This window comes from Phocoena sinus, chromosome 10, assembly GCF_008692025.1.
Source record: "Phocoena sinus isolate mPhoSin1 chromosome 10, mPhoSin1.pri, whole genome shotgun sequence".
NCBI lineage: Eukaryota > Metazoa > Chordata > Mammalia > Artiodactyla > Phocoenidae > Phocoena > Phocoena sinus.
In genome coordinates, this window is record NC_045772.1 from 47,609,299 (window position 1) to 47,622,650 (window position 13,352).

A 13,352-nucleotide genomic window follows, 5' to 3' on the forward strand; every position below is an offset into this window, starting at 1 on the left:
CAGACAGAAATAGGATGGATGGTAACTGAATTAGCAGAAGGGAAAAGCTGCCTGGGGATGGTAGAGGGGATGTAGGAACCAACAAGACATTGTCCAATTTGAAAACAACTCCAGAAAAGACCAAGATATTGGCATCACCAGCAGTTTCTGAATTCAGGGGTAAGGTAGAGCTAAAAGTGAAAGAATTGATTGACAGTTTAATTAAAGAACAGCTGGACCCTTAGATCAACTTCTCCCACCTGTATAGTCTGGCAACTTCCCAACAGAAATTGGAAAGCTTTATTCTCTGGAGAAACAGATCCAGGGAGATTGTAGAGCTACTGGGCGAAAAATGGAAGGACTCATTGAGCACATCCAGGTGAACAAAACTCCCAAGATTCGGTGAAGGATTTACAGAGCTCATGGTTGGATCCATACATGAGCTCTCCCTTCCACCTTGAGATGATCCTTACTGAAAAAGAACACATTGTTCCTAAACCAGAAGAAGAGGTTGCACAGAAGAAAAGACATCCTAGAAGAGACTGAAGAAACAAAAACTTAGGGCCCGGGAACAAATGCTGCAAACAAATAAACGCAAATAAAAGCAGAGAAAAAAAAAACTCAAGAAAGAAAATATAATCTTAGTAAATTATATGTGAACACACAGTGATAGTAATGTAATCCCTGAATATAAACCTAACCAAAAATTCTTATACAATTTTATGATATTGGGAGGCTGGGGATAGAAGTGGGTATCGGATATGATATAAGAAAGTTAAATCCTCCTGGAAGATGATAGTAAGTTCTTAAGATGTATAAAGCAAGAACAGCAATATAAAACATTATTCACATAAAAGGTGGTTGAAACATCCAAAAGAGTTGGAAAGTAACTGCCTCTGGGAGAGCCAAACTTGGGGACATGGGGAGGAGTGGGGCAAAGGATTACTGGTTTTCATTATAAGCCATATATATGGCACCATTTAACTTCGTATCACTCTACATGTATAAATCTACAAACGAGGACTTCCCTGGTGGCACAGTGGTTAAGAATCCGCCTGCCAATTCAGGGGACACGGGTTCGATCCCTGGTCCAGGAAGATCCCACATGCCGTGGAGCAATTAAGCCCGTGTGCCACAACTACTGAGCCTGCGCACCACAACTACTGAAGCCCGCACACCTAGAGCCTGTGCTCCAGAGCAAGAGAAGCCACCGCAATGAGAAGCCCGCGCACCGCAACGAAAAGTAGCCCCTGCTCGCCGCAACTAGAGAAAGCCTGCACGCAGCAACGAAGACCCAATGCAGCCAAAAATAAATTAATTGTTTTAAAATTTACAAATTAAATTTTGTGATTGACTCTGTGATCTCACAATTCCACATTCAAGGTTCAAGGCAGTTGTTTACTTTCCTTTACATTTGCGGCACCACTGAATTCAATAACGTTAATGAAAACTGAAAATCACAAGCAAATTATCAATACACTCGAGAAATATGGCATGGCACATCACAGACTGGAATGCATGCTCACCCAGCAGGTCCTTGTGGAGAACCAAAGGTCCCTGTGTTGAGTAGCAGGAACATGTGTTGGCGGTTTTAAAATGCGAATTTAAAAGTTTTGATACTTTCCTTACAGTTTACTCTCCCTTCCCAAACTCACTCTGGCTACTCCTTTAGTTCATTGCATTTCATGTTCAATGCATTTTACTGGATTGGGAGAAATTTTGCATTCCTTTTCAGAAAATTTCACGTAAGATTTAAGGATAGCTACCTTCAAAACTAAGCAAATTGTTTAAAACAAGGGCAATGATTAACTTTAAGAAAAACACTGTTGTCTGAGACTGTTTCTAAGCAGTTAACTCCTCCCTACTCACAATCATGATGTCAGCAATGCACATTAGACTGTTTTGGGCCTTCCATGCTCTGAATTTTCCTATTATGCTGAAGGGATTTCCATGAAGGGACCTAGAAATTGACAGAACCATTGGTCACTCCTTGAGGGGCTGTCTCTATCTCTGCCTTCTACAGGAAATGGTTATAAAAATCAAGAAATCCTTATAAAATGAATAATTTGCTTTCTAAATCCCTTCCTCTCAGACACATAACTTGCTTTTGGTTTTTGGAGGGTGAATGGCAAAGTGTGGTCTCCTGGGGGTTGAATGCCATGCAAACCAAAAGGAGTGCAAAATAGACTTTTCTCTCCAGCTGGCTGAGGTTAGCACATCCATGACATCTGCATGCTGCCACCAAAGCAGCCAGGATTTCTTTCAGATTGCAGCCAGGCTTGATCAAGTATTTATTGAGTGCCTAGTACGTGCTCATAACTCTACTAAACACTAGGCAGGACTGCAGGACTCACAGTATTAAGACACAGGGCTTCCCGTGAACACCCATCTGGGACTATTCACAATTCAACAGTCCAATCCTCGGTTTTCTCCAATGACTCCCCCAGGGTCTTCACATACAAATTACACCTTCTCTAAAGCTCTACTGCACATTGATATCAACTCAGCACACTGCCTGGTACAGAGTTATTACTTAGTAAGTATGAATGACTGCTTTTTACCTGACATATGGCCATAAATGTTATTTATATAAATTCATATATCAAGAGAGGGCATTCCTGACCACCAATCTAACATGGTAGCCTTCTCCCACCCCTCACTTTCTACTCCCCTGCCTTTCATTTATTTTTCTTCATCTTTTTACTGAATGACTTTATACTATACAGCATTGTCTTTCTCTTCCCACTGGAGTCGCATCACAACAACGGAGCACCAAGAGTGAAGGGATGGGAATGGCTCTCCCCAGGAGCAGGTGATAAGGAAATGCATTGCCTGCTGAGAACCTAAAAACAATACTCAAATCCACAGAAAGTCAATCTGCTCTTTATCATTATTACCACACACCACCAACTCAAAGAAAAATGCCTGGGTGCCCTGCAGGGCAGACCGTTTTCCACCACATTGCCCTTGGTAAACTATTAGCAGGAACTTCATCTGTTTTGTTCACTGTTGTACTCCATCACCCAATTAAGCATAAAAATAGTTGTTACTGAAAGTATTTTCTCCAGTTTTTCATGTGTATGATTCATGTCCTCCCACGCAGACATTCACTTAAGAGCATGTCTTAATACTGTGTGTGTGTCTGTGTGTGTGTGTGTGTGTGTGTGTGTGTGTATCTCCTGCATACTGCCCACTGGTGAGCACGTAGTAGGCACTTGATAAATACTTGACCAAGCTTGCATAGGGTTTGTACCCACTACCTGGAAGTTGGGATGGGAAAGGGCCTTGGCAGAAATGTCATCAGTGAATAAAGTAGCCCAAGAAAATCATTTCATGACAGGGCAATGGAAGCAAGAAAAGCAAGTTGCCACCCCTCCCCTTCGGCTCTATCTTGGCAAACTGCAAGAACCCTGACCCTCCCTCTTACCACTCTCCCCTGCTGCTTTAGAAATAGACAACCTTTATGGAGGACCTACTCTGGTCCAGGCACTGAGCTAACCCTTGCAGGTGTTGCTTCATCTAATCTCTGCTACCACCATGTGAAAAGGTACTATTACTGCCCCTACACCACAGGCAATGAAACCGAGGCTTGATGAGGTTAAGTAACATACCCCAGATTATTCATCTGGCATCTAGTCAAACTGGAGTAAAGTGATCTATCACCAGAGTTCATGCTCTAAAGAACACAATGTTTTCAATACAGATATTTAAATATCCTAATCAAATGAATTACTATGTTATTTCATTTTCTACAAAATCTTTAGAATCTAGAAGTCACTGGTAATGTTTGTGCCCAGGATTCTGTTTACCTTTTCTCCTGCTGCGTCCATTTGAACCCAGAAATCAAACCGGTCAATGAACTCAGCCTTTAACCAGCTCATCTCATAGAATTATGTGGATTACCTCACTCCCTTTCGCAACATCACGGTAAAGAGTTTATCAGCCCCACTCTACTGGTGGCAGAAGTAAAACATGCAGCTGGTCATTGACGCCTAACTCATTTTTCCTTCCAACCTCAATAAGATATGTCCTAAGTGAAACCCAGAATATTAGATGCTTAAGCTCAACCATTAGAATGAAATGAAATGAAACCCGGAGTTGATTCCTCACGGACCTAATATGTCTCTAGGTTCCCCTCCTATGAAGTCACCCATTCGAACTTGTGATGAACTGTCACCTCAATGTCTTCAGCTAGCTCCCTCTTACCCCATCTGCAGCACCTCAAGGCCAGCCTAAAGCTCGGTATACTGTCTACTTGCACTGAACGCACTCAAACCAAACTTTATGATTTGGTCCGGGTCTTGGGAGGTGGTCGGGAAGGAGGCATATGCACGTGACCTAAAGTAGGGCTTCTCAAACTGTAATATGCCTGTGAATCCCATGGGGATCCTGTTAAAAATGCAGATTCTGATTCAGCATTTTGGGGGTGGGGCCTGAGGTGCTACAGTCGTAGCTCCCAGGCGATGCTGCCGCTGCTGCTACAACCTGGCCTGCAGTTTGAGTAAAGGAAGGAAACAGGTGAATCTCTGGGCATTTTTTTTTTTTTTTTTTTTTTTTTTTTGCGGTACGCAGGCCTCCCACTGCTGTGGCCTCTCCCATTGCGGAGCACAGGCTCCGGACCCGCAGGCTCAGCGGCCATGGCTCACGGGCCCAGTCGCTCCGCGGCACGTGGGATCTTCCCGGACCGGGGCACGAACCCGTGTCCCCTGCATCGGCAGGCGGACTCTCAACCACTGCGCCACCAGGGAAGCCCCCTCTGGGCATTTTTGAATGAAACAAACCTGTCTTGAAGATTCACTGGTGACTTTTCCAGAGCCTTCCTTCTTCTACACACACACACACGGACACACACACACACACGGACACACACACACACACTTCTTGTCCTTTTTCACTGCAACCTCCAGGAATTTATGCTTTCCCCTAAATCTCTAGCCTCCCGCCCTCCAGGCGGCACTCCATACCTGGACATTTCCCGGTGTGTCCAGCCCCCACAGCTCACCTAGCTCACCTGTGTGCCTAGTAGGTAACAGGCTGGCTAACCTAGGGGATCAGAGAGGACTTCTGCCCGCTCCTACTCCCCCTGGGCAGACAGCTGCCCTGGACTCCACCACACACGGAAATACAGGGTTAACAGCAACTGTCAGAAATCTTCCCGTCCTGACAGAACTGCCCCCGGTTCAACATACCAATTAGATTCACACGGAAGGATGAGAATGTCCTGTTCAGCACATCCCAATGCTCATACGTGGGTACATGCTCCCAAAAGGGGGCCATGGGGCTTCCCTGGTGGCGCAGTGGTTGGGAGTCCGCCTGCCGATGCAGGGGACACGGGTTCGTGCCCCGGTCCGGGAGGATCCCACGTGCCGCGGAGCGGCTGGGCCCGTGAGCCATGGCCGCTGAGCCTGCGCGTCCGGAGCCTGTCCTCCGCAACGGGAGAGGCCACAGCAGTGAGAGGCCCGCGTAACGAATAAAAAAAAAAAAAAAAAAAAAAAGGGGCCATGGCCACATAAGTTTGAGAACACTGCCTAACGTTTCCCTTTCCCAGTTGCATATTAGCACATCAAAGGCCCTGAGAAGTCCTGTGGTAAAGAAATACATTTAATTTTGTTTAAGCCAGTGAGTCACATACTTATTTATTACTGATCATGGAACTTTTTTTCCCACAGCATCTCGGGGGACCAGTTTTCCATAGAGCATTTAGGGACATCTGTTTCACAGAGCCAATAATTCCATTTTTTAATATCTTTGAAGCTTGAAAATCTGCCTATGAGATTCAAATTTGCTCCTAGAAATTTTACAGCCTAGTGTTCTCTTAAATCGCTTAAAGGGTTGTCATTGATACTTTTAAAAGGCACAATTCATGGGCAATATAGTAGAGAGGAAGTAACTCAGGCTTTGTAGTAAATTCATGTTTGAATCCCAACTCTGCTATTTATTAGCTGGGAGCCCCGGCAAGAAAACCTGCCTCCCAGCACTGCAAAAAGAGAGCCTGGTATTTAGAAATACTCAACACTTGGGGTATTTGAATACATTGTACACATGCAATGATCACTGGACGAGCCCAACAAATCCATGGTCACGGACTGGGACTGTTTCCACTTGTTCTCTCTTGGATTTGTATTGCAGCTCCACTTAACTGCATGCACCTGAGCCATTTTTATCAGGAAATAGCAGCTTATCTGATCATAGGACATTTCTTTAACGGGCCTGAACTCTGACAATCTTCGCAAACTATGGCTCAGAATCCATTCTGAGTCACACCTTTTGGCAGATAAATGTAGACCCACTTAATGTATTTCCCTGAGAGTCACGGAGTCTAAAACATCCCCTAAAACATCAATTAATCCAAAAGACAAATGTAGAAGAAAGGGCAGGTGTTCTAGAGCCAGGCACATTTTAATCCCAGCTTTGCCACTTATTGACATATGAAGAGTTACTTAACCTCTTTGCACTTCAGCCTCTTCATGTGTAAAATATGGATAATACTGTGCCTATTTGGAAGAGTTGATAAGAGAATGAAATGTGTAAAATCAAATATGCAATTAAATGAGTAAATATGTAAAGTGCAAAGAACAATGCCTAATACTTGGTAAATACTCAACACTATTAACTCCTTCCTCTACCTCACTTACAAATGCCAGACACCCACTCCCAAGGGTAGAGAGTGAATCTGACTGGGCAAACCATGTCGGAATCTCAGTAGCGATCGCCTATAGGGAGATATCTCTGGTCTTGCTGGAAAGACCATTATTATCATGGAGACTAAGATCATATGATAGATTTCTGAACTCCCAGGTAGAAGGACAGCTCTTGGAACAAGACTTAACACTTGTTCACTTTTCCCTGCAAACAGCTAAAGTACTCTATGCCAGTTATAAAAGTGATCCAGATGATTAAACAGAACCCTGATGGAATCAGGTCTACCTTCTTTTGAGGAAAAGTCTTGTAGGGGACAGAAACTGACAAATTCTGGCAGGTTTTTTGTAGGCAGAGATGGTAAGGATATACCCATTGCCCACCCTTCTCACAGGAATTCATGGCAGCTGCGTGGATGGATTGAGAGGAATATGAAGGCAGGCACAAGGGTGATTAGTGCCTGGGTTCAGCCCATGCAGTGCCTGGAGCAGAAGAGCCAGCTCAGAGTGTGGGCTCAGACATGTGGCAACCCACCAGTTGTGTGTGTGTGTGTGTGTGTGTGTGTGTGTGTGTGTGTAACTAGCTTGCAAAATGTTGAGCCTCCCTTCTTCCCCACAGTCATTTTGGCAAGGGTGTTTTTGTTGGCAAAGAGCAGCAAGAGCCAGGTACCAAAGTACCTGCAAATAGGTTTCCTCATTACTATTGAGATTCACATCTTGTTCCACTCTCTGTCTTTCATGAGGGAGAGAAGGAAGGGTATTTACAGAAATGTCAAGGTAGGCTCAATGACAGAATGGAGATGACAGAAGAGGGTCAGTGAACTTAAAGACAAATCAATAGAAATTATCCAGTATAAACAACAGAGAGGAAAAAAAAAAGATTGAAAAAATTAACTGAGCCTCTGGGACCTGTCTACCATATCAAAGATCTAACATTTGTATCACTGGAGTCCTAGACAGAGGAAAGAAAGACGTTGGTACAGAAACATAAATGTGAAGAAATAATGGCTAAAAACTTCCTAGAGGTAGTAAAAAACCAAAAATTTACAGATTAAAAAACTGAGCAAATCCCAAACAGTATAATCTCAAAGAAAATCATGCCCATATCCAGCCATGTTATAATAAAATTGCTTAAAACCAAAGATAAAACAATATCTTGCAAGTGGAGAAAAATGATATATTACATACAAGGGAACAATGATTCAAATAACTGCCTATTTCTCATCAGAAACCATAGAGGTTGGAAGACAGAAGACAGTGCTGAGAAAAAAAGAACTTAACTGAGGACTCTGAATCCACAATCATTCCTGAGGACTTTGGCATTCCTTTCACAGTAATAGATAAAAGAAGTAGACAAAAATCAGCAAGGCTATAGAAGACTGGAAAAACAATGTCAACCAACTTGACCTAATTAGCATTTATAGAACACTTGACCCAACAACAGCAGAACACACATTCTTTTCAAGTGCACATGGAACATTCACCAAGATAGACCATTTCCTGGGTCATAAAGCAAACCTTAACAAATTTAAAAGAATTAGAATTATATAGAGTATGTTCTCTGTCCATAATGGAATTAAACTACAAGTCAGTGACAGAAAAATACATGGAAAGTTCCCGAATATTTGGAAATTAACCCAATTCCAGCCACCCAGAGTTAAAGAGGATGTCTCAAGGAAAATTAGGAAATATTTTGAGCTGAAAGAAAATCAAAATATAGCATATCAAAAATTGAGGAAGGCAGCTAAAGCCATATGGAGAGGGAAATGTATAGCATTGAGTGATTAAATTAGAAAGCAAAGGATGACTTTAAATCAAGAACTAAGCTTCCACCTTAAGAAACGAAACAAAGAGGAGCGAACTAAACCCAAAGCAATCAAGGAAATAATGAGTAGAAATCAGTGAAATTGAAAACAAACACATTAGAGATCAATGAAACCAATAGATACTTATTTGAAAAGGTCAACAAAACTTATACATTTCTAAAGAGACTAATTAAAAGAGAGAGAGAGAGAGAGGAAAGTGATTACCAATATAAGAAACAGAAGAGAATATCAGTACAGACTCCTTAGAGCCTGTAAAAGCCTATAAAAGCATAATAAATACTATGAACAACTCTTTGCCTATAAGTTTGACAATGAAATGGATCAATTCCCTGGGGAAAAAAGAAAACAAGCTACCAAAACTTATTTAAGCAGAAAGAGATAACATAAATAGTCCTGAATTTATTGGATAAACTTAATTCATAGTAAGGTCTTCCAACAAAGAAAGCTACAGGCACAGAAGATTTCATGGTGAATTCTATCAAACATTTAAGGAAAAAATAAATCCAATTCCACACAATTCACCCAGAGAATTTAAAAGGAGAAAACACTTCCCAACTAATTTTAGAAGTCTATCAATATCCTGATATCAAAACCATAAAAATACAGTATAAGAAAACTGGAGACCAATAGATGCAAAATCCTCAAAGTAATTTTAGCAAATTGAATCCGGCTATACATAAAAAGATAATACTTTAAAACTAACTGAGGTTTATCCCAGGAATACAAGGTTGGTTCAATATTCAAAAATTAGCAAAGTAATCCACCATAATAACAGACAGGGGAAACAAACATATGATCATATTAATAAATACAGAAATAACATTTGACAAAATTCAGGAGCCATTCATGTTAAAATAATTCTCAGCAACCTAGGAGCAGAAGAGAAACTCCTTGACCTAATAAAGGGCATTACAAAAAAATCTTATAGCTGAATCATACATAATAATAAAAAATTGAGTGACTGCCCTCTAAGATCAGGGACAAGACAAGGATGTCTGATCTCTCTATTTCCCTATTCAGCATCATAGCCAAAGTTCTACCCAGTTCAATAAGGCAAGAAAAAGTATTCAAAGGCATACAGTTCTGAAAGAAAGACATACAACTGTTCCAATGTGCAGAAGACATGATTGTCAAGATATAAAAAGCCAAGAAATCTACAAAAAGCTCTTAAACTAGTAAATGGCTTCATTAAGATTTCAGGGCCCGGGAATTCCCTGGCGGCCCAGTGGTTAGGACTCGGCCCTTTCACTGCCAGGGCCCAGGTTTGATCCCTGGTCGGGGAACTAAAATCCCTCAAGCCATGTGGCCAGACCAAATAAAAAAAATTTTTTTTAATTTAAAAAATTAAAAAAAAAAGATGATAGGACCTAAGCCCAAAATATAAAAACCAGTAATAGTTCTGTATACTGGCAATGAATGATTGGGAATTAAATTTGAAAAAAATTTAAAAACCACTATTACTTACAATAACTCAAAGAAAAACATGAAACATTTAGGTGTAGATCTAAAGAAAATATATACAAGATTTGTATGCTAAAATTGTAAAATGCTGATGAAAAAAAGCAAAGAAGGCCTAAATAAATGGAGAGGTATACTACGTTCAGGATTGGAAGACTCAATTTTGTAAAGATGTCGATTTTCCCCAAATGGATCTCTATACTTAATACAATCCTAATCTATATCTCAGCAGCACTGTACAGATATAAACAAGCTGATTTTAATATTTATGTGAGAAGTCAAAGGAATCAGAATAACCAAAACAACTTCACAAAAGAAGACAAATTTGGAGCTATATGGCTTTAAGACTTATGATAAAAGTACAGTAGTCAAGATAACATGGTACTGACAAAATAACAGATATATAGATCAGTGGAACAGAATAGAGTTTAGATATAGATCCACACGAATATGGTCGTCTGATTTTTTACAACAGTGTAAAGACAGTTCAATAGAGAAAGGTTATCCAGCAAGGGATTCTGAAAGTAACTGGACATCTATACACAAAGAAATTAATCTCAACTTATATGGAAATTAATGCAAAATGGATCATAGACCTAAATGTAAAACTATACTTTTAGAAGGAAACAGGAGAAAATCCTTGGGAACTTAAGTTAGGCAATATCTATATTTCTTAGATATAAAGAACATACCACATAAGAAAAATTTGATCTATTAGATATCATCAAAATTTAAAACTTCTGCTCTGGGAAAGACATTGTTAAGAGAATGAAAACATTAAGTTATTGACTTGGAGAAAGTATTCATAAATCACATACCCAATAAAGTTCTTATATCCAGAATACTTAAAGAATTTTCTAAACTCAAAAATAAGAAAACTTTAATTTTTTAGAATGGGCAAAAAATTTGAAAAAAGAATTCACCAAAGAAAATATACGAATGGCAAACAAGCACATGAAATAAGGCTCAACATCATTCGTTGATAGGAAAATGCAAATTAAAACAAAATGAGATATCACTATACGCTTATTAGAATATATAGCTAGTGGTAATGTAAAATGGTATCGCCACTCTAGAAAATTTGGCAATTTTTATAAAGTTAAGCTTCCACTTAAAACATGACCCAGCAGACTATCCAAGGTATTACCCTAGAGAAATTAAAACTCTTGATCACACAAACACCCGTGCATGAATATTTATAGAAATTATTCATAATTGCCAAAAACTGGAAATAATCAAAATGTCCTTGAATGAGTGACTGGATAAACAAACTCTGTTACAACAATCCAACAGAATTTTTCTCAGCAATAAAAAATGAGCAAAGATATTATGCTTAGTGAGAGAAACTGGACTTATAATTATATATACCATATGAATTCACTTATGTGACATTCTGGAAAAAGCAAAACTATAAGGACAGAGAAAAGATCAGTGGTCACCAGAGGTTAGGGGTGTGTGTTGGGTTTGACCACAAAGTGGAAATGTAGGGGGGGACGTTTCAGGTGAGGGAACTGTTGTGTGTGGTAATCATGGCAGTAATTGTACAACTCTATAAATTTGTCAAAACTCACAAAACCATACACAAGACAAAAATGGAATTTTATTGCATGTAAGTTTTTTAAAAGAAAGCTGACATGGCTATATTAATATTAGAAAATAAGAGCAGAAATCAATGACATGGAAAACAGAAAAACAATTAAGAATATAAATTTAACCAAAAGCCAGTTCTTTAAAAGGTTAGGAAAACTGATAAACCTCTTGCTAGATTGATCAAGAAAAAAAAAAAGACATGAATTACTGACATCAAGAGCAACACTTGTTGTTCACTATAGATTTTACAGACATTAAAAGTATAAAAAGGAAATATGATGAACAACTTTATGCCAGTAAATTCAGAAATATACAAATTCATTGAAAGATATAAACTGCCTAAGTTGATAACTACTAATTGATAACCTGAATAGCCCCATATCTATTAATGATATTGAATTGGAAGGTGAGGGCTTTCAGATTAAAACTAAATAAAACAAAAACAAACAAAAAACTCCAGGCCTAGCTGGCTTCACTGGTGAAATCTGCCAAAGATTTATAAAAGAAATAAGACCAACTCTACTCAAGCTCTTCTGGAAAACAGAAAAGAAGGAAGCACTTCCCAGTTCATTTAATTATTTTATAATTTTAAAAACACCAGACGGAGGGACTTCCCTGGTGGTGCAGTGGTTAAGAATCCACCTGCCAATGCAGGGAACATGGGTTCAATCCCTGGTCTGGGAAGATCCCACATGCTATGGAGCAACTAAGCCCACGAGCCACAACTACTGAGCCTGCGCTCTAGAGCCCATGAACCACAACTACTGAAGCCTGTGTGCCTAGAGCCCGTGCTCCACAGCAAGAGAAGCCACCACACCGCAACGAAGCGTAGCCCCCGCTCGCTACAACTAGAGAAAGCCCGCGTGCAGCAGCGAAGACCCAACACAGCCAAACATAAATAATAAATAAATAAATTTATATTAAAAAAAGTCAAACATAAAAAAAATAAACGACCAAATGGAGAGCAGTGCCCTCATTACTTACAAGGCCGCCAAATCAAAATCATTGCCCAAGAATTCCTCCAGCAGACTTGTATCCAGCGTCGGGTTCCCCAGAGTGCCACTGGCCCCTTGAGCTGCAAAGGCAAATTGAAAATCTTGAGATTCATGAATTTTTCAGAATGGCTAATCGCTAAAATTTCAAAGCAACTAAATGGCATAGTGCATTTATTGACAGTGTGGCCTTTCTTCCATTCAAATATTTCCTTCAGAAATCTTTTTAGATGTTACCCTCCTCGAGCAGCCTTCCCTGACTGTCCAAGGCAGGTTTAGGTGCTTTTTTATGTGCATTCATTAACACCATGTACTTTGCCTTATACACTATTATAATTGCTTGCTTTTGTGTTTATTCCTCTATCTAATGTCTTTAAGGGCGAGGACTGTGTCTTTCTTATTGTATCTATGTTATGAAAAAGGCAGCAATTAACATTTATTGGCTAGCTGGCTGGCTGGCTGGATGAATGGACAGACTGATGATTGGCATGTTGGTCTGATAGATTACTTCCAGTTAAGTTCAACAAGAAGTTCAATATCTTGCTTCACATTTTTGTTAGACTTCCCAAAATGCAACACAATAGTTCTGTCCTTTTTCTTGATTTACAAAAGGAAAATAAGCTTATTGGTTTCTTTCTGACCAGAACAAAGACACCAGAATTTTTAAAGAATATAAAATACAGGGACTTCCCTGGTGGTCCAGTGGCTAAGACTCTGCACTCCCAATGCAGGGGGCCCAGGTTCGATTCCTGGTCAGGGAACTAGATCCCACATGCCACAACTAAGAGTTCACATGCTGCAACTAAAGATCCTGCATGCTGCAACTAAGACCTGGTGCAGCCAAATAAATAAGTAAATATATAAATAAC

General features: G+C 39.9%; 1 protein-coding gene and 1 non-coding gene across 3 annotated transcripts in view; one reads left to right on the forward strand and one right to left on the reverse strand.

The window, feature by feature from the left end:
• Nucleotides 1-13,352, reverse strand: part of MYRFL (myelin regulatory factor like) — a 115,185-nt gene that overhangs the window by 69,267 nt on the left and 32,566 nt on the right. For both annotated transcript variants that reach the window (XM_032645838.1, XM_032645837.1), the window contains exon 2: nucleotides 12,476-12,566. In XM_032645838.1, the coding sequence (XP_032501729.1) occupies nucleotides 12,476-12,566 (91 nt within the window). The remainder of the gene's footprint in view (nucleotides 1-12,475; nucleotides 12,567-13,352) is intronic.
• Nucleotides 13,172-13,244, forward strand: TRNAG-CCC. The gene has a single exon. It is a non-coding gene; the product is annotated as a tRNA-Gly (tRNA).